Here is a 20,552-nt window from a genome sequence, read left to right on the forward strand (position 1 = left end):
TGATTGTAGTGCAGGAAGATGAAGGCGGGTTGGCAAATCCTAAAGGGAGTGGATAGTGTGCATGTATTAGATTAATTTAGATGAAAGACAATGGCAGTTGAGATGGGAGATAACTGGCAAGGCAACATGGGAGGGAACAATAATGTTTACGAATTGTGATGCTGTGTCGTCTGTCAGCTGATCAAATCAGTGTTATTTATAGAGATGATAATAAGCCTGCTGTGCCCAGCTCAGCTGAAGATGGCCTGTGATGATTAGATTAAAAATGTCCCAAAGTACATTTCATACTCTTTGTAGTCCAAATCTGTAAATTTGGCTCATGTTTGCATGTCATTGGTGGCTTTGTGTACAGCAGGTTTGTGGTTGTGCAAGTGTCTTTAACTCAAGGGAAGGCATTGAAAGAGCGTCACCACACTGAAGTTAAGAGGATGATGTAAAGGAAAGCTACAGGTGGGATGAATGTTATAACAGCATCTGCAGCCTTTCATGAGTCAGGGAGCGAGGAGCTCTGACACCTCGTCCTCCTGTTTATTTACAATGTTGCCATAGAAGTAAGGTCCCCTCCAGCTGACTGCCAGGCCCCCTGAGCCTGTCAGAGCAGGTGCCCCCCCCCACCCCCCACCCCCCCGCTCCCCGCCCCCCGCTCCCACTATCATCACCCTAAGCAAACATGGCTTCCACAGCTCCAGTTCGGCCTCCTCCCCTCTGCCCCCTCCCCTTGGTCATGTCCCCACTTCTGTCCCTGTCCTGTGTCCACCCTCCGTCCTCTCCTCCCACTCGGCAAAAATAGCAACAGAGGGACCGGGGCTCCGCAGAAGAGAGGACAGAAACAAAAATTGGCCTAGAGTCCGACAGTAAACACAGGCTGAAGGGATTTGTCAAAAGCTTGAGGCAGTCACTGTGTGTGGAAAAGTCTCTTGTTTGCAGGGGTGAGTAGTTTATGAGTTGCAGCACTGGTACAGATTTTGAATGATTTGTTTGGTATATAGTAGTGCTTCAGATGGAGGAGGGTCAACATCTGAAAATGGAGGGACAAAGGGTAATGGGGGCATTGTTAACGAATTGTTGAAAGGAAATTTGTGTGACTGTATTTTACTTTTATTAACATCTTGTTTGATGTAGTATGATGTTTTCAATATATTTACTAGAGTTGCCTTGGTCAGGTAGATGAACATGGATTAAACCACAACCTCTACTGTGCTGTGTTCACCCGCTCTCCTTGATCTTTTACCTTGTTGAATTATATAATGTATATTACCTGAGAAATACAATATTCTGTTAAGTTTGGAGGTTGTGTTCCTGCTGGGTTTTTGTGCCAGGGGTCAGATGCAGGACAGGAAACAGTAACCTCATACTGTTGGTATCTAAGCAAAGACATACGGTGCTCGTCCAAACTCACAAGATTAAAAGATGGATCATGTTGAGTGATTGACGGGCCAAGATGAGGTGAGAGGAAAACTGGCAACAGTCTAATCATAAGATTCGCCCCAGTGCTTTCTGTGCTGCCAAAAACCCCTGAAACACTGCCCCCAGTTAAAGTGCACACGCGTCCACAGTGTGGGGGCTGAAATTACACCCCATTCACACAAATAGCAAGCAGGCAGACGTGGGAGAAGAGTTGCCACATCACAAAATAAGTGCGAATTAAGATTTAAGGGCAACTACAGATGTTAATTTTCATGTGGGATAATCGAAGGAACAGAAAATAAGCACAGATGGAATTAATGATTGCACATAACTAGAGTATAGGACCTCTGCATTTGTTTGGAAATTAAGTGTGGGTGACAAATTGTGCACAAAACTGGAATAAAGTCTAACAGCAGTGGACAGGACAGATCTCTATTTATAAAGCCTTACATATTCAGGTCAGTGCTTTCTTACTACACACAGAGCTACCGTACAGTCCCTGCAGTCATATGAGGAATGCACAAACAACATTTCTGTGTGTTTACCACTCAGCAGCAACTCATACAACATAGACATGTTCTTATGAGAAAAAGAAGGATGATCAGAGAATGTTTGATCAAGTTATGAAAGGGATATAACCTGTGTTTCTGTATGTCTTTCTAAAATATTCTGTTTATATGGTGGTGACAAACTGGATTAGAGATGCTCCTGGATCATTTTAATAGCCTCGTGTTTGTTAACAGCCTGAACACTGCAGCCAGCCAAGAGACACCACAATCTGTGATTTACCACATTTACTTTACGAGATTACCCATCCTCAGTCATTGTGTCAGTAAGCACGTAGTGACAGACAGCATGTGAAGATGTTTTTATTCTAGGAGGCTATGCCATTTGTTTGAGGTCATTTTGACCAGAGGGGGGGTCTGGTGGTATAGTAATTTGCTGCAGCAGGAATTGAATTTGTACCCTTAAAGCAATCCCTACAATCAACTTTTATAATTACAAGATGGCTATTCTAGAGGATGATGTTCCTACTTTTAAGCCCACATCAGCAGAGGTTAAACCTGCACTTTGGTCTGGGAGGGAGGTCTTGCATCACAGGTTCCTAATCTCTAAAACAACGCGCACACACACTTACCATTCTCCCTCCCTGCTTGTTCAATCTCATACCAGAGACCTCTAATCCTGTGGAGCATGAGTCTGTGACCACTGAGGGACCACAGGTCCCCTGTCTGCTCGATATCTCTCTGGGAATAGCTGATGGTCCTTCTGTGCTGGTGTCTTTCAGTCAGCTGATGTGAGAGGCTGTTGGTTTGGGCAGTTGTGGGCCCACAGCTGGCTGAACCATGGGGAACGAGAGCAGCACAACTGTACAACCGGCGTTGGTAAGGGCAAGCTTGCTGGTATCGGATGGCTGGGACTGCTACTTGCTCCCCCCGTGCTGCTGCACATAGCTTAAACTCTTTCGTGCACGGAGGACTAACAAAACTAACACTTACTCACATGATTACTAACTGGTGGCTTCAGTAAAACACATGGGATGTGCATGGAGCTGGAGAGTTTGTGGACACCCCCATGCTTAATTTAGGCTTGACTAATAGGTGTTCAGATGACACGCTGTATTTTATTTTTTGGTTAACCGGTGTAAAGCAAAGATAAAGATAAATATTAGATGTGTATGCCATGAATCTTAAAATGGGCCACGATCTGTGTTTACCGCTACACACCCAGCTTGCTTTCTTGCATCTTATTTCCATCATTCCCGTGATGGTTGGAGGGCCATTACTGTATGTATGCCTCCAATGTGCATGTAGAGCAGTTCATTTTTTTTAGGAATCCATTTTTTGTTGTAATTGTGTACTTTGTAACAGAAATTTACACAAAGCAAAAAAAAAAAAAGACAGCTATAGAAAAACAGTTATTTCCACATGTGACTGGAAGACTTCAGCAGTGGAATTCTGGATTATCCTAATAGGATTAAGGTAAACGTTTGTCTCATGAGTTATAGACTCTACAAACCATGTACACTGGACCACAGAAAACAAGGGTGATTTGTTTTCTTTGTGCGCATACCACTACTGCGAGGTTTGCCCCTTAAAAATGTCTTGTTGAACTGTTCATTCCCTATTACAGCCAGAAGAGGGCACTCCAGAAAATGTTGTTCTGTTTCCACCTCAGGAAAATATAAAGGACACCACACAGGTACAAAATTTGGGTGTGTGTGTGTGTGAGAGAGCGAGAGTGTGTATGAAAATCTTAGAGAATATAAACTGGTGGGTGAGATTATCTATGCATTTTTTTTAAAGTAAACACTAAAAATAGTCTCCCAGATTTTTTTGAATACTGCTCAATAGTGTCCCTAAAAGACCCTCCTTGCTTGTTGCTGATATTTTGAAACTCGAAATCAAAAAGTATCTTTAATCTTAACTTAAAAAGGGGCAACCTATAGTGCTGGTGGGGAGTTTATTTATTGTTAATACAACTCAAGTAATCAGCTGTGCCTGTCTATTAGAAATTCATCATGAAACGCAAAGCAATCTTACTTAAGTTCTTACTTTTAAAGTGACACATAGATTTTAAGCCTCTTACCTTCCACATTTATGTCACATCAGGAGACACATTTGTTTGGCTATAGGCTAAAGGTGTGCTGCGATGAGCCAGTTAGATGTGGTTCATTTGTATTCCTTTTAAAATCATTGTGAAATGCACATGACATTGGAAAATACTTCTTGTTATTCCTTGTGACTGTAACTTGTGTATTTGTACCATGTCTGAGACTGTATAAATAAGGAAGATCTCACTTACATTGCGATTGGCTCAATATCCAGTAAAAATCTGCCACAGGAGAAAATACTAACCAGCTGAAGACATTCAGTGTATGGACAGATGTTATGTTTTTGTGTTTCTTAGACCAAGAGAGACAGTCAAAAGGAACACAGGGTGTTGGGAGGAGGTGGTTAATTAAGTGTCAAGGAAAAGGTGCTGTCATGTCCATGTGCACTGATGATGACAGTGATGATGGCACACCTCAGCAACACTGAGAGGTCAAAGCTGCATAAAGCAGGCGCTTTTATAATGTGCCCATGTGTTATGTAACCAAAGCTCCTTGGGGTGTAACCTGAGCCTCCCTCAGGTGGTCACTGTAGGCCCGACCCTTTTTCTAATTCCCAGCATTCACCTGCAGAGGCACTATCAGTCTGTCAGCGCAATCAGCCAGAACACACAGCAGCAAGACAAGCAGGGAGGAGGAGGCCCGGGCAGAGTAGGACAGGGAAGGACGGGAGAAAGAAAAGAGGGAAGGGAGACAGAGGAGGAGGAGGGAATAGAAAGAGTTTACAGTAGAGGGGGAGGAGAAATTGCTGCACTTCCCTTTGGCCAGCCCAGTCAAGTCTCAGCAGCAAGCACTGTGTTTGTCAGTGCGTGGTAGTGTAGTGTTTCCAGACAACACACACACACACACACACACACACACACACACACACACACACTGCAAGAGCAGGGGGAGACTCATGGAAATTTAACACGGGCGACAGCAGCAACAGAAAAGAGGACAGGACTGTGGATAAGAGAGGAGGAGGAGGAGGAGGAGGAGGAAGTTAGCTGAGTCAGTGCAAAAGAGGAGAGGGAGCGTCAGCAGCATGTGTTGCAGCATGTTTGTGTCGTCCTCTGCCCGCTCCAAAACACAGAGCCCTGCAGAGGCTGTCTGTACAGTGAGCAAGGTAGAGGGGCAGCAGAGGAGCTGCACTGCACTATAGAGTCACCTTCAGCCCAGTGGAGGAGCATCGGTAAGTGCAACACAATAGAGATCGTGGGGTGAAACTTTTAGGCTGTGTATAATGACAGGAGAGAGGTGTACTATTTTACAAAGGATAGTAGCCAAGATAGAAAGAGCGGACATGTTACACATGACTGTTGTAAACAATAAAGTTGTGTTAGCACATGGGCACTGTCCCATTTAATTTAACAGAAAGACAAGTTGCAGTCTCCAGGCAACCTCAGCTTGTTTTCTGTTTTGTTCTCGTGGGTTAATTAATAACAGACAGTGCTTTCTGTGTGGGGCTCAAACTAGCTGAAGCATGGGCTGTACTTTTTCCACCTCACTGAGCTTCCACATCTTCGCACAATGACACCAATGGCCAATAATATGGTGAATGAGTCGTGGCTGTAAAATTGTAAAATTGGACATGCTGTGCCACCTGGGGCTATTCCCTGTTATTCTGTTTTAGCTTTTCTGAGTTGATATCAATGGATTGGGGGGGGGTAGTCCGTGTCCACTTAGCTAGTCTTGACACTTGACATGACAAGGTGTAAGAGTTCATGCAGGAAACAGGAAACTCCATGACACGTAAACATACAGCCATCTCATGATGAAACTGTGTTCATGTCTGCATGCCTGCCTGTTAAGGTGTGGAAGAATCGTTTTTTTTTTTTTTTTTATCTTATGAGCTAACATTAATACAGGAAATAACAACAGTAGGGGGATCACAGGCACTCAGAGTGACAGCCTTTAATGTTTTATGTTTTGCAGGACTAGCCTAAATTAGTACATTTAAAAATAACTTAATATGGCTTGATCTTTGAATACACTGATGTGAAGAGAGAAGCTACATTACTGGCCAACATTCTTGACAGTTTTAAAGACCCAGTTCAGTCAAGACTTTTTTTTTTAATTCTTGTCTATATGTGAGCAACAAAGCAGAGAGATCCTCCATCTGTGCTGAATGTGTCACACAAAGGAGGGTCTTTGTAGTGGTGACACAGGTGAGGCTAATGCCTCACAGCCTCCCCACTACACACACATAGCTTTCTTTACTTGTTAATCTGTCTCCAGTATCAGCATCCGGTAAGTACACCACAGAGGTGAAACTAGAGCTAGAGGTGGCATTTTGTAGTCCATTTTTAAGGAGGACATTTGTTTTGTAATGCAATGTAATGCAAATCTGACTTGACAATCTCTCGCTTGATTAATGTTATTATAACTGAAATGAGTAAAATATATAAAAACAGTAATGCAAGTGTATAACAGTCTCCAAAAACAGAATGAAATTAATTGTCATTTCCTCTTGTTTCCTCTTGTTCCTCATGTTAGTCAGTGCATCTACTACTGCTTCATAAAGAATGAATGATTCAAGTCAATTCTGAATCTCAGCAATGAGTTTCCACAGTCGCTTCTGTGCTCACACCATTATATCAAATCACCTCCTAATTCGCTAAAAATAGGAACTCTCTCTCTCTCTCTCATGCACATGCTGCACATATTCCACACATACTGAACATTAAAAGGCCGCGTTATATCATCACATGTTTACATGTGTCTTTGCATGTTTGTTTGCCTGCACCTGCACATCTCAGTTCACATCTGGGTGGGTGAAATAAGGGAAACTTTCCCTTCTGTAAACTGAGGCAGTCTATGTGGGAGAAATTCCATCACGCACTAGCTCACATTTGAGCGTTGTGTGTTGTGATGGCAGTGTTGCTGCAACATGATGCCGCAGCCGGCAAGTGTTGTGGTGTGTGGCTGTGGTTGGACAGACAGAAAGGAAAAACAGCCAAGGCCAAGTGCTCCATGTATTGTAAGCCAGATAAAGTCACATTTTAAATTAAATCTTTTCCTGTTGTTTCAGAAAATGACTGAGATCAAGTGACTTCCTAATTATTAAGTCAAGATAAAGGAAAGAATTTAAGACTTAAAGTGTCATCTAAATGATCTACTGTAGTCAATGATCAAACTACATGTTTGAATATGCATGTCACAGTCCAGCATGACTGGTTTGTCTGTAATGATAAGTCTTGCACGCTGGGTAAACAATTTTTTTTATATGAAAATAACTATTGCAGACTTCCTTGTGAGAGGTTTGTAAGTGGGAAAACACCAGACTGTAATGACCATACACTAAATTGAAGTTTCTTTCTTTCAGGACAGTAGGTATGTGATGCTCAAAAGCACAGTGTAAATAGAGCTGCAGAGGCCTGCGCACTGAACCTGACTTAAATTTGAGGCTATAACGCTTGAAATAATCCTTTGATCTCAGTAATAGTAAAATAAAATAAAGATAAGGTGTTTGAGAGAAAGACAATACTCTTGTCATTGTGACCTATGCATTATATAAACAACACTTTTAGGTTTAACACATGTAACACATGTAACACATGGGTGGACGGTTTTTTTTGGGTGAATTTGTTTGTGATGCTTGGCTTTGAGCGTTGAATCTGTAGGTGATCCCATGTTCGCTTGCAACGTGCTCACACTTGTTTAAGTACACACTCTGTACAGTGCAGCAGAGGCTCCAGCATGCTCATTACGCTTTTATTTCATGGTCCCACAGGCGGAAGCTCATGCTGAGAGTTTGACCCAGAGGGACGACAGAACACTGCTGACTGAAGCCTCCTCCAGCCAGCAGAACCTGCTGTCTCAACCAGGGCTCCCAGACGTCGCAGTCATCACTGGAGTGGAAGAGAGCAGAGGTGCAGTTGGAGACCAGGACGACAAGGAGGAGCTTGAGTTTCCTCATGACCTGCTGCCCAGTTTAGACTTCAGCAGTGAGCTCAACATCTGGGAGTCCTCACTGGGGTAAGTTGAGGGGTTACATGCAAACATGTATGCATATATACACAATTACACAGGTAATTACCAACAAAGCAGTTTTTGTAATGTTAAGATAAAACTTGATTGTAAGTGGATATCACAAAAAGAAGAAAGACAAGTTCTTGTTTGGCTTTTACAGTTCTGAGGAAATGTGAATCATGTTAATAACAGCAGTCACAATACAGTTAACAGTTGCATTCCTTGTCTACATGAAAACATAAACAAGGGGAGGAGTAAAAGCAATAGGTATTCGCCATACATTCTCTATGTTAGATATGCATAACTTGGCTGTACAAAATACCAAATACACTGTGTAGTTATAACTATTATTGTGAGCATTGAACACGTTTCTTCTTTAGTTAGAACTGTTTGGTGATGTCACATGAGAAATCCCTATTTTTGTCCTTGCTTTTCTCACTGGTTTAAAGTGGCAACATCGGATACATTTGAGCAACATTTGAATCAAAATGTGATGACAGTTGTGAGGTTGTTTGCTTATGTTGCCAGCGTCATCAATCAAACCACACCCAGACAGTTCTGATGGAGCAGATAAGCAGATTTTTTTTTTAAATGCTAAACTCCAAAGAAATGATAATGGAGGTGTTTTCCCACAGAACCTTTTTTTGTCTTTTCAGTAAAACATTTAATGCTATAGAGAAATACTTTTATGACTTGAAACCAAGTAGGGGTTTTGAGTTGCAAAATGTCCCAATCATACAGACCCATTCCCTTAAGTCCCATATGTCTGCAGTTTTTTCAATCTGAAAACCATTCATCCATCTGTATTCTACACATGTTCATGGAGATGTCACCAATACATTGCAACAAGCATTCAAATGTCTTAACTTTGCTTTGATCAAAATGTTTATATTTCCAAGGTAATTTTCTAAGGTGAAACATTATAGTATAGTTTACACAGGTAAAGATGCCGGTTCATGATAAATGAAGTATGATATTATTATTGCATTATTGTATAATAATATATTGGATATTCACATTACTTGATTTATGTGAGAAAAGGAACAGATTTGTACCAGTTGTTCAGTCAAGGTCAAAGTTAATCTGGAACTTACTTGTTACATGTGGGCATGTCTGTGTACCTGTGTCTGTGTATGTGTGTGGTGTGGGTTTGTGTTAGCAGAACTCAGAATAGCTCAGGTGAGAGGAAATGTGAGCAGGTGAACCCCCTGCTGGCGGGCCTGCGGCATCACATGGAAGTCAGTCGACCACTGGTGGTTCTAGATACAAGGTAACACATAGAGTCAGCATGATGGGGGATAGCAGGGCATCTGCCGTGGGAGTGTGGTCAGCAGAGGATGATAAAAAGCATGGAGTGTAACAAAAAGATGACAGGATGATCGACTGCTTCTAACTGAGTGTGATGGGCATCACTGTTGGCATGTTGTCTGACTTGACTTGAGGTGTGGTTGTTTGATTTGTGTGCTAAATTATCTGCAGACTGACATTATGTTCTTTCAAGTGTTGCCTGGCATTCAGCTTTTTGGCTAACTGCTCAGGTTAATTGCACTAATTAATGTATTCTGACTACCGGACTCATTGCAGCAGTATAATTATTATAGCTTTGTGTGAATGTGTAAAACTATGCATTTAAAAAGAGAACACAGGAACTAATTGCTTCTAAAAGTATCTACTTGTTAGTTTTGTGTGATGATGCTTTACTTTACTTTGGAGGGCACAAACAGAGTACCTAATGGTCAGATAATCATGCAGAAATGAGTGACTACTTAACTACTCAGTAGGATGTGTCACTTTACTTTGGGGAACACAAAAATAGTAAGTAATAATTAAGTAATTACTAATGAATGAGTTATTGTGCCACACTTCTGGTTCAGCGTTAATCATTTAATCATTACCTAATGATTCATTAATATAGTATCTCCCACATAGATTAAAAATCTCAAACTGGTGAAAGGGCAGGTAAAAATAGATAAAGTTCCTGGTTTTTAAGCCAAACACTGCAGAGTAACATGACGTATACTTGTAAAAATGCGATGTGAGAAGCACCTTATTGCCTAGCTGTAAAAAGTTTAGTCTATATTGCTGTCCCGCCTTTTAGTAGGGAATGCCAAGTGAGATAGATACAGGCTTGAGCAGCAGGTTAGTGAGGTGAGTGAGTAACATGTTGTCAGGGCAGAGGTTGTGTTTACAAGGTGATTATGGAGCCTTTATGCAGCAATCATGTGAGACTGTATTAACCAATCATATCCAGTGACACATAGTGACGTGATTTCTCACTTTATTTATTTCTATATGGACATGAAATAATGACTTCTGTCGTAGTTGTTGCTGCATGTATTAGAGTATGACTCTAACTAAATAATGATGGTGGACTTATACACTCAGTGGGGCTTAAAGATTAAGATGCTCCCACAGCATTTTCCTGTACTACCGGCTAAAGGCTTAGCAGTGAGTCAGCATTTACAACTGAATGGCACAAAGCCTAAATATTAAAATGCATTAATTCCAAGCACTCTAACATTGTGATGCTAGCTGTGTACTTCAGGGAGTGTTTTGCAGGGCAACGCCACTGCTTTGATTCCATTTTATTATATTATGAGGCAGCATTTGTTTTGGTGCGTATGAGTATGAGCATGTTGGTTATCTTGTGTCATGATTTATTACCATCCCTTTTTTCCTAAGGGAGTAATAATAAGGCAGTAATTATTGACATGTCATGGGTTGTGTAACATTTACACTTATGTTTAATAATCACTATCCTTTAAATAAAAATAATATTTTAGAATGAACCAATAGAGTATTCATTAGTCAGGATAATGGAATAAAAAGTATTGCTCTAGATACATAAACACAGTACACAACATCCTGGCTGGAATAAAGGCCTTTCATGGTGATTACTATTGAACAGTATATGGATGCCTCTACAATTCTTAGTAGCTGCTACAACTATTATTGTTACATTCATGCTGCAAGTACTAGGTTCATACTTAGTGAAATATAAGGCCAATACATCATTAACCAATCAAATTATGTGAAACTACTTGTTATTGTTTGGTGGTTTTTAGTACAATTTGACAGACATTCACATCAAAATAGGAAATAGGAAAATTAGATTTGACGCTTGTTGCTGGGCACAGAGAAAGTATATAGGTGTAGCTTAGCGTAATGTGGTGTGTATGACCTGACAGACCTGCATGTTAATTAAAAACCATATGTTTATAAACAGCTGAGAGTACATTTCAGCCTAGGCATTCTGAGTACAGTTTTGTGTTGTGTGTGCATATCGCAGAGTGCAGTGTCTGAGCATGGGCTTCTGCCAATAGCAGTGCTCTGTGGCATCGTGGAATGACCAGCTGTCTGCCTGCCAGTCCAGACTCTTAACTCTGTCACCCTACCCTCGTCTCAGGCCTCATGAAAGCGACCCAGTTCTCACAGATGCCCAGCCTTCACCTCATCCCGCTGCCACACCTTACCCGGATGTCCCACCCCTAACCCCTCCCCCATCCTTGCTCCTAGACCAGGAATTCCAAGAGGCCTTGCAGGAATGTGAAGAACAAATGGCCTCCCTGGGCATGCTTACTTCCACAGAGATCCCCAGCACCACGCCTAAGACGGTTAATGATGTAGGGAAGAAAACTGGACAAGTGATGGTTAAAAAGTCAGATGAGTCATCCTCTCTGCCTCCAATCGTAGTCCACCCAGGACATAGCAACGTGGGCCATGGCAACAAGAGTACACACGGAAATAGTGAGGCAGCACACAGTCATAAGGATACAGATGTGTTTAGTTTCAGGAATTACATACTGGGCACTGAGAATAGTGCTGGGGCAGCAGAGAGTGAAATAAAAGCAACACAGAGCCTGGATAAATGTCCAGACATTAAGCCAGAAAAAGAAACAGAGATACATGAACAGATGGAAACACTCCCACATGCACAATTAGAAACAGCAACAGATTTATTTAAAGAAACCACAAAAGATGTTGCATTCACTGAGCAGAGAGATGATTTAAGAGACGAACGTGTTGATTCTACTGCAGCCACTGAAGAAAATGGCACTCTGGATTGTAATACAGTGATTAGAAAGGAAGGCAAAGAGGCAATAACAAAGATTGTAGACATAAATGAAGAAAATTATAGGGATGAGTCCAGTATTAATGTTTGTATAGTTGGAAAGAAAGATGATTCAGTTAATGAAACATTGGAGGGCAGTTCTCTTCATTTAAAGAATAAAGATGCATTATCAGAGATGCAGTCAGAGACACACCCAGGAGCAAACAATCACACTGAGGGGGATCAGGAGTCAAAAACAGACAAATGGATGAATTCACCAAGCAACAAACAGGCAGAGAAAGACAAAAATGCAAAGAAGAAAGAAAAAAAGAAACAAAGGAAAAAGAAAAAGATGGAGAAGAACGAACAGAAAGCAAAGACAATAGTACAACCTGAAAATGATTTACAGGCTGTGTCACTTCACACAGAAAATCACACAAACTCAACGGCAAATGTACAATCAGTGTCACAGGCAGACACTCAGACTGTGATTTATGGGGAACAGCCTGATAATGGGTTTGACTACCGGCAACAGCTGAGTCCTGGGGGAAAGCCCAGCCCCAGCCCTGGACTATCATCCTCTCATAGCATGCAGGATCATCTTACTGACTCAGCCTCTTCACCTGTGTCCAGCCAGGCTCTTTCACAGTGGCCTCATCAGTCAGATTACCACAACCTTTCAGATGCCCCATGTGGCATGAATCACAGCTCAGATGAAAGCCCACAGCGGGCGCAACATGCAACCGGAGGTGCCATCAACAACCAAAATACAACCGTGACATATGTCCAAACTACAGTTATCAATCCAGCTGCTTCTGCTGATAAGAGGTCAGATGCACAAACACAGGAGGCTATAGTTACCACAGAAGAAGCAGCGATAGTCACACAGGAGAATCGGAGCCCACTCTCCAACAGCCGAACTTGTGGGGGAGAGAGTGGCGAGGAGAGTGCCCTTGAAGAGGCTTTAGTGGTGGTTGCTGCGTTGCCACTGACAACACCCACATTGCCAGAAGTGATAGAAAGCAAGGGAGATGGAGAAAGCGTGAGGCGTGATTCACTGGAGAGAGTGGCTGCTTTAGCAATCGCAGAGAGTGAGAAAGCAGTAGGAGAGAAAGATTTGGGAGGAATAGTAAAGTGCATCAGCTCCGCAGACGGAGAGAAAGAAGGACTCCTGGGCAGCCTTCCTCAGCTCGCATTAATTTGTTCACAGGGAAAATGCTCACTTGCATTCTCAGCCAAAGAGGGACAGGCTGCATCTGAGGAAAGCTACACCAGCAAAATGCCACACAACTTGGCTGAGACTGAAATGAAGGGACCGAGAGAGACAACCATTCGCAGTGCAGACACAGAGATCTCATCATTCGCTGAAGAGGGAGACAGAGAAAAGGAGCCACGCCGGTTAGAAGCCTATGTCAATACTTCTCCCCTTGGGCTACTAACCGGTCCTGATTGTCAGGATCACAGTGCTGCGGGATTGGTGGGAGCAGAAAAGGGAGGAGGAGGAGGAGGAGGAGAGGATGTGGGAGAGAAAGGAGGGCTAGCTAGAGAGCACAGTTCATTCAGCCAGCCAGAAGGCTCTGCTAGTGGGGTGTCATCAGCTGGGACTGAGACGTGTCCGCCCACCGATGTTGCCGAGTCACAGCTGAAGTCACAGTGCTGGAGGGAGCCGATTGCTACCATCATTGAGAGCATCAGCTCTGGAAAGGACCATCTCTCTCAACTCTGCCAGGAGCAGCTTGGTGCAGCAATTTCCCTTCTCCCCACTCACCCTGAACAGAGCTCCAGCAATACAAACGGAGGGGTAAGCGCTGATCTCAAACAGAATTTGATTTCAGAGGAAGCACTGTCTTTGGGACACATTTGTGAGGAGCCGTCCGTCACGGAGACAGAGAGAAACTACAGCCAAGTCTTCCTGTCTTTAATCTCACCTCAGCCCTTGACCACTGCTGCACAACAAATCCCAGTCGAGCAACAAGAGAGCAACAATCAACAGGTCCAACCTGAAAGTAGCACAAGAGAAGCCAGAGCAGGCGACGGTGCAGCTGAGTTCCAAGCACAGACCAAGAGAAATAGTGGTAGTCCTGCTATTTCTGGAGTGGGTGTTTACATGTGTGACAGCATTGGACGCAACAGAGTTCACTTTGCGGACACAGTGAAACAAGAGGACAATTCCTCTGTGGCTCTCAGGAACATGTCGGCTATGGACTGCGCCTCTTTGCCCCCGCTGACTGTACACGAGAGTCTGCACCATCCTGTTGTGGAGGCCAGCTACACCTTCCCAGAGTCCCTCAGCTCGAAGACACCAAAAATCCCTACGAATGCAGCTCCTACCAAGGATGAACAAGCAATAGGGAGCTCAGCTGTCTTAACAAAGCCACCGAAGGTTGTCCAGTTAGATAAAGGAGATATGGGGATAAAAGATACCAAGGAGATCATTAACATAGATCAATTAGATAATAACAACTTGGACACAAACACTGTGGACTTACAGTCTGTGACTGAGGCCTGCTTAAATCAGCTTCCATGTCCTACCAAGAAGAATCAGGCCAACGATCTAATAGTCGAGCAGGTGTCAGAAAAGGAGACAAAGCAATTACAGACAGAAACAGAGAAGGGTGCTGCAACTCTATGTTTGTCGAAGGAGAAAGATATATCTAAGTTACATGCTGAGTCTCAGGGCTCACTCAAGGCTGGTCATCACCAGGCGTCACCTTTAATAAGTGATGCTACTGTAATTCTTGAAGAAACAAAAGGCAACCAATATCCTCTGTCCTCATGTTCTGTACCTCTAGCTGATGATGTTACTTGCACGCCTTTAAGTGAGGTGTCCACTGAGTTACCTGTTGGGCAGCTCTCTTCTGACCTTGACCCAAGCTTAAAACCTGAAACTGTGAACTTGACCTTCAAAGAATATCTTCAGAAAAAGCCCAGTGACAGCAATTCTCATTCTTCTATCCAATTAGATCAAACACCTTCCATGAAGGATAGTGAGGGGCCTAAGTCCACATTTCATTCTGCTGATCTGACAAAGGATGAATCAGTGACTTCAGATGTGACAGCCTCTGACCAGTCAGTTCCTGTTATCGAGCGATGTGCCAGTAATCCTACTTTTTTACTGCGGCCTCCTGGACCAATGTTGAGTCACTTGGAGTTCATTACCGACTGTGAAATCTCTCTCCCTGAGCAGACGGATAACTGCCGTGCTGATGGTGACAGCACCTACGTCTTTGGAGAAGTGGATGGCAACAAGAGCAGAGAAATGACACAGATGTCTTTAGCACAGAGTCTGACGCATGGTGATGTCAGTGTTAAAGCAGATGAGACTTGTCTGAAACTGGAGGATAGAAATGATGCTATGGAGTCTTTCGTTGAACTTGGGAATTTTGCGATGAATCATGTCAGTATTCCATTTTCACAAGAGCTAAATATTTCTCCTCCAACTCAGCCTCCTGTTGCAGTGGGTGTACTGGCAAATGGTGGTTTCGGTAATGTAATTTCTTTATCTCACACTGAGCCAGACTCTAGCGGCATTAAACCTGTTATTTGTGAAGCGTCCATTAAGGAAGACCTCATTAATGTCAGCTGCCCACTCAGCTCTGACCTGCCTACCAAGGACACTTATGATGAAATTAAACAAGACAATATGAAAGAGAAACACAAAATGGGAGAACAACAGACATCCATGTTGTTTGAAGAGGAAAAGAAACAAGGTGAAGAGGCAACAATGGATAATCAAAAGGAAACAGCAGATAGCAGGAAGCTGCATACAGGAAAGAAAGGCACAACACCACAACAGAGTGAGCCAGATAAAGAGGCTGTGAAGGAAATTGGAGACCTGCAGCCACCACATACACATAAAAAACAAAAGACTGAATCACCAATTAGGGATATAAAGGAAGGAGAAAGGAAGAGTGGCATTGCATCTAAAAGCCAGACAGAGACTTCTTGTTCATTTCCCGACAAACCTGCAGTGTCATCTGAGGACAAGCTAAGTGCTGAGGTAGAGTCTTGTAGTGAACCTCAGACTGTTTATGACCAGAGCTTGTGCCAAACTCCTGCAGCAACACTGAAACACAGCTCTGACATGAACACGGCACCAGATTTGATTGGCCAATCACTGTCTGCACCAGATCCAAACTGTTTTGCACAGCAACAGGAGCAACAGCAGCAGAGTCTGCGACCCAGACATCCGACACAGGACCTGTCAGGTGGCTGTGTAGAGGGGGGAGAAAAGACTAACAGTCAGGTCAGGCAGACCCAAGCACTGGTTCCAGGGGTAGCAGAGGAAGGAGACAGCCCTGTTGGGAGTTTGTGTCATTCAGGGAGCAGGGATGAGTTGACAGGTGATGGCAGCAGTGGCAATGAACAAGTGACAGGTCTAGAGAGGGGCGAGGGAGAGGGAGTGCAAGCTGGACCAGGGGTTGACACGGTTTATGTGCCATCTCACCTTGCCAGTGATTTAAATGAGAGTGGAAGGGCTGCTGAGAGAAATGCCTCAGCTGACATAGCGATAGTAACAGCTTGCTCACATGTAGGTGAGACAGGACAGGGGATGGATGAGAATAAAAGCCTCAGGTTAGGGGTAGCTGGGTCAGATACAGATTTAATGCCGGATGCTGAGTTTGTGAGCGATCTGGGTGGCAAAGGTCAGCAAAAAAGCAATCTATCAGCTGCCTGTCAGGACCAACATGGGAACTCAAAGAACACTGCTGTGTCTGTTGAGTCTCCATCACGAGAACATGGGACTTCACCTCTCCGAATCTCTGTTTCATCAAAGGTCAGCACAGATAGTCACGACATTCATACAGAAGTTATTCCAAGTGCGGGCCAGGCTGAAGCAATTCATACAGAAATATTCAGTTCTCTGCCAGATCCTGTTGGGCAACCAGAAACTGTGGGAAAGGATTTCAGTGCTGCCACTGCTGTGAAAAGCGACAGTAGTGAAATTGAGGAGGGTGAAATTCAGGATACAGTGTGCAGGCCTCTTGAGCTACAAAGCTCCAATATAACCTCAGCCGCACAAAGCAGCCCAGTAGCACAAACAGCCATAAAAGGCCCTGATGTAGACGAGATCACAAAAGAAGATAAAGCAGCTTTGGATAAAGAGAAAGCTAGCAACCAGGGGAAGGGACAATGTGGGGTGTCTCACAGCAGCACCGAGACTACTGCTTGTCACTCTGAGGGGAGCATTGTTCTTTCTAAGGAAACAGAAAATTACAATGATATAACAGATAAAATAACTCCTGATGTTATCACAGTCCCATCTGCTGTTTCATCAAAGTGCTCGGAAGGTTTTGCACTGACCCCACTTGCAGTCCCTGCCCAGTCAGAGGAGCCACACGACCACTTGTCAAAGCCCCAAGATGATACCCAGGTAAACCCCTTTATTGCCGCTTCCCAGTGTGAAGGAAGACCACATGAAAAAGCCCCTTCCTGCATCTCTCCTGTTGAACAAGTGTCTGTGAATACAGAGGCCACTGATGTGTCAGAGAGTCCTGCTCCTGGTCTAGCAGCCCCAGAACCAGACACAAACTGGATCAAAGCTCTAAAAGAAGCTGCATCCCATTCTCAGAGTAAACAAGAGACCACAGGGGAGACCTCAAGGTAAACACAAGAGCATGTGTTTGTTTGAAATTGTAAACTTTGTGTTTACATGTGTCTACAAGGTTAGCCGAGGTCATCGTGGGCTCCCACTTAATGTGTTACACAAAATAGCATGTTCTCACATAGCCATAGAGACACAGAGAGAAAGACACATGTGTAGTCTGCTTTGGGTTTGCGTGTCACCAGCCACACCAATCAGAACCACTACTAAAGAATTATATATTGACTAGAATATTATCATTTATATTAATATCTCCATGGGTTGTAAATCAGTGTTCTCAATAGTTTAGTATTCATAGATTTCTGCTTTTTTCCAACTTATCGTTCCAGTAACACCCTGTTTAGTGTTTGGAGTGATATTGCAGAGAGCAGTGTGACAATGAATATGAATGAGGAGGTAAACACAGAACAGCACTTTGTATTGACTCGAGCTCGGGTCAGATGACTGTGCCTGTTGAAGTCTAATGGAAGTAATGCAGCTCTTTATAGTCAAAGGATGACATCAGCTGTGACATCGTCCCTGCTCTCCAGGGCAAGAATGAGCCTTTTCTCACACAAAACACACTGCTCAACATAATGCAACAACAACACATATACCTACTGTCAAACGCACACACTCTTGTAGGGACACATGCCCTCATACCCACACAAACACACCCATTTGTCATTTGTCAGTCATTCTTTGGGCATGTGCTGTAAACTAAACAACAAATATCCCAACCCCCTCTTCTCTTGCATTGTTTTTCCAGACCCCTCCCATCTCTGGAGTCTCCTCAACTAGAGTTTCTTACTCCAACTGAGGAGATAACTGCTCTTCTGAGACAAGAGGAGATCCCACAACTGGAGCAAGCAGCAGAGGAGACAACTGAAATCCCACCTCTAGATCTTTTGACTAAGCCTGAACCTTTAAAGAAGACATCAGAGCTCCCAGAACCAACACATCAGACAGAAGAGCTTCCAGAGCCAACACATCAGACAGCAGAGCTTTCCAGATCAACACAGAGCACAAATGTAGAGCTCCCAGAAGAAACAAAGAAATTAGAGCTCTCAGAACCAACCAAGAAAGAAGAAGGGCCTCCAGAAGAGTTTCCAGAACCAATAAGGGGGCCATTAACCTCTCCAGAAATAGTAGAGGAGCCAGCTGCGCTCCTAGAACCAATAAAAAGCACAGTAGAGGTCCAGGAACCAACAAAGAATGAATTAGAGTTCCCAGTACTAACGAAAAATGAAGAACCAGAACAACCAAAGACGACAACAGAGCCCCCAGAACCAGAGAAGGAGCTGATCAGTGAGCAGCCAGAGGAGCTAGTGGAGAAACCTGTGGCTATCCCACCGTGTGAGCCATTTAAAGTGCCTGCTGAGGAACCTGCAGTGACAGAAACAGTCCAGGATCCTGCTGAGGAGCTACAGGACAGTGGGTGAGTGTCTTTGTAAAATCACAAGGTTAATGTATAATCAATCACAGTGAGAGTTTTGACAGTGAGATTTGTTACATCTTAAAATCTGTTTTTTTTAAATGTTGTTTTCACGACTGTGACTGTGTGTTGAAACAATGACAACAGCGAAGAATCACATTTCCCACTGCTCTTGCTGTTTAATGCACATGCCAGATCCTGTGTCTGTGTTGTATGGTCTAGGATATGAACTGATGGCTACAGTTTCCAGTGAAATTCTACTTTACCAGTTCAAGTAAACTGTGAAGTAGTGTTTCCATATAAGGCTGCTGCCATGGTACTGTTCTCTCTCTCAGAGCTCAGTCAGAGTCTGGACTTTAAAAAAAATATGTCCTTGTAATCCTCAATCCACTAAAATCTAAGGATTATAGCGTTTTACCATTAAGAACAGCAGGTTTTTGGGAACACTGGTAATTTTGTGGTTGACTGTTTTTTCAACAGGAAACCAGACATCAGAATGATTTGTATATGACCTTTTTAGTCCTGATAGTTTTCCTAAAACCTATCATAACATTTCCATTATAGTGATGTGTCAGAGACATTTTATTGCAGCTATCTTGTTTGTAAAAGGGGGAATCTCAGGGGGACATGTGCTTTACAGCTCAGCAGCTCTGCCTGTCACACATTCAAAATGGATTTCCATGCACTTTCAGAGTCCCCTTGGTGGCTTTGTTTGGCCTTCAGACACCTCGAGGGCTGGTAGGTTGTTGCTGTCTGCAGCGGTTTAACAGTGATTGGACGAATAAGAAGGAGTCTCACAGATTTGACCTAGTTGATGTAATAGCAGTGAACCCTTTATGTTTTTAAGACTCCTGACCAAGTTAGATACACATAGTAAACCAGCGTCTCGCTCAGTTCGACCTATATGTGGACAGTCAGTATTTACTGAAGTATTTTAATAGCTGTAGCTAGCCTAACTTTCCATTTATGTCATTCTTTTACTGCAGAACCTTATATGTCACTAGAGTGTGCATTGAACAATCTAAGTATGTGTTGTAAAAGTAATGCTTTTCCAGTATTTACTATGTGATTAATGTCTTGGGATATTTTAATTTTAAAATAAAATCATTGCTGATGATTTCTTTTCTTTTCTCTGAACATTAGCTTTTCTCAGCTTCCTCAGTTATCTCTCAATTTTGTCACTCTCTTTTGACTCTTCTCCTTCCATTTGCTGCATGCCCAGAAGCTATCCCACATGCCAGAGTAGCACTTGCTGCCTGTCAGTCACAACACTTGTCCCATCACTGCTGTTGGGAGACATAAAGGTTTGTTCTGAGTAGGAGAGTGGAGTGACACTGCTATTTCCACTATAGGTTTTCATCAGTAGATACAATTACACTTGCATGTGTGCCAGAAACAGAAATGTTACTGCATGGTCAATGATGTGTGTGTGTGTGTGTACATGTGGTTGTTTCCCCGCCCCAGAGGCTGTCCTAGCTGTCAGTCCTGCTCAGTCTGTGCGGCTTTGTGA

At 43.2% G+C, this 20,552-nt stretch overlaps 1 protein-coding gene across 4 annotated transcripts in view; it reads left to right on the forward strand.

Annotated features, from left to right (window-relative positions):
* Nucleotides 1–4,763: 4,763 nt before the first annotated feature.
* Nucleotides 4,764–20,552, forward strand: part of tacc2 (transforming, acidic coiled-coil containing protein 2) — a 44,689-nt gene continuing 28,900 nt past the window's right edge. Inside the window, exons 1-4 of one of the 4 annotated variants that reach the window (XM_046070854.1) lie at nucleotides 4,764–5,192; nucleotides 7,734–7,978; nucleotides 9,135–9,242; nucleotides 18,377–19,045. In XM_046070854.1, the coding sequence (XP_045926810.1) occupies nucleotides 9,205–9,242; nucleotides 18,377–19,045 (707 nt within the window). In that variant the 5' untranslated portion in view covers nucleotides 4,764–5,192; nucleotides 7,734–7,978; nucleotides 9,135–9,204. The remainder of the gene's footprint in view (nucleotides 5,193–7,733; nucleotides 7,979–9,134; nucleotides 9,243–18,376; nucleotides 19,046–20,552) is intronic. The other 3 variants (XM_046070853.1, XM_046070851.1, XM_046070855.1) reach the window with 3 other exon arrangements.

The sequence above is a fragment of the Micropterus dolomieu genome, linkage group LG15 (genome assembly GCF_021292245.1).
Source record: "Micropterus dolomieu isolate WLL.071019.BEF.003 ecotype Adirondacks linkage group LG15, ASM2129224v1, whole genome shotgun sequence".
Lineage (NCBI taxonomy): Eukaryota > Metazoa > Chordata > Actinopteri > Centrarchiformes > Centrarchidae > Micropterus > Micropterus dolomieu.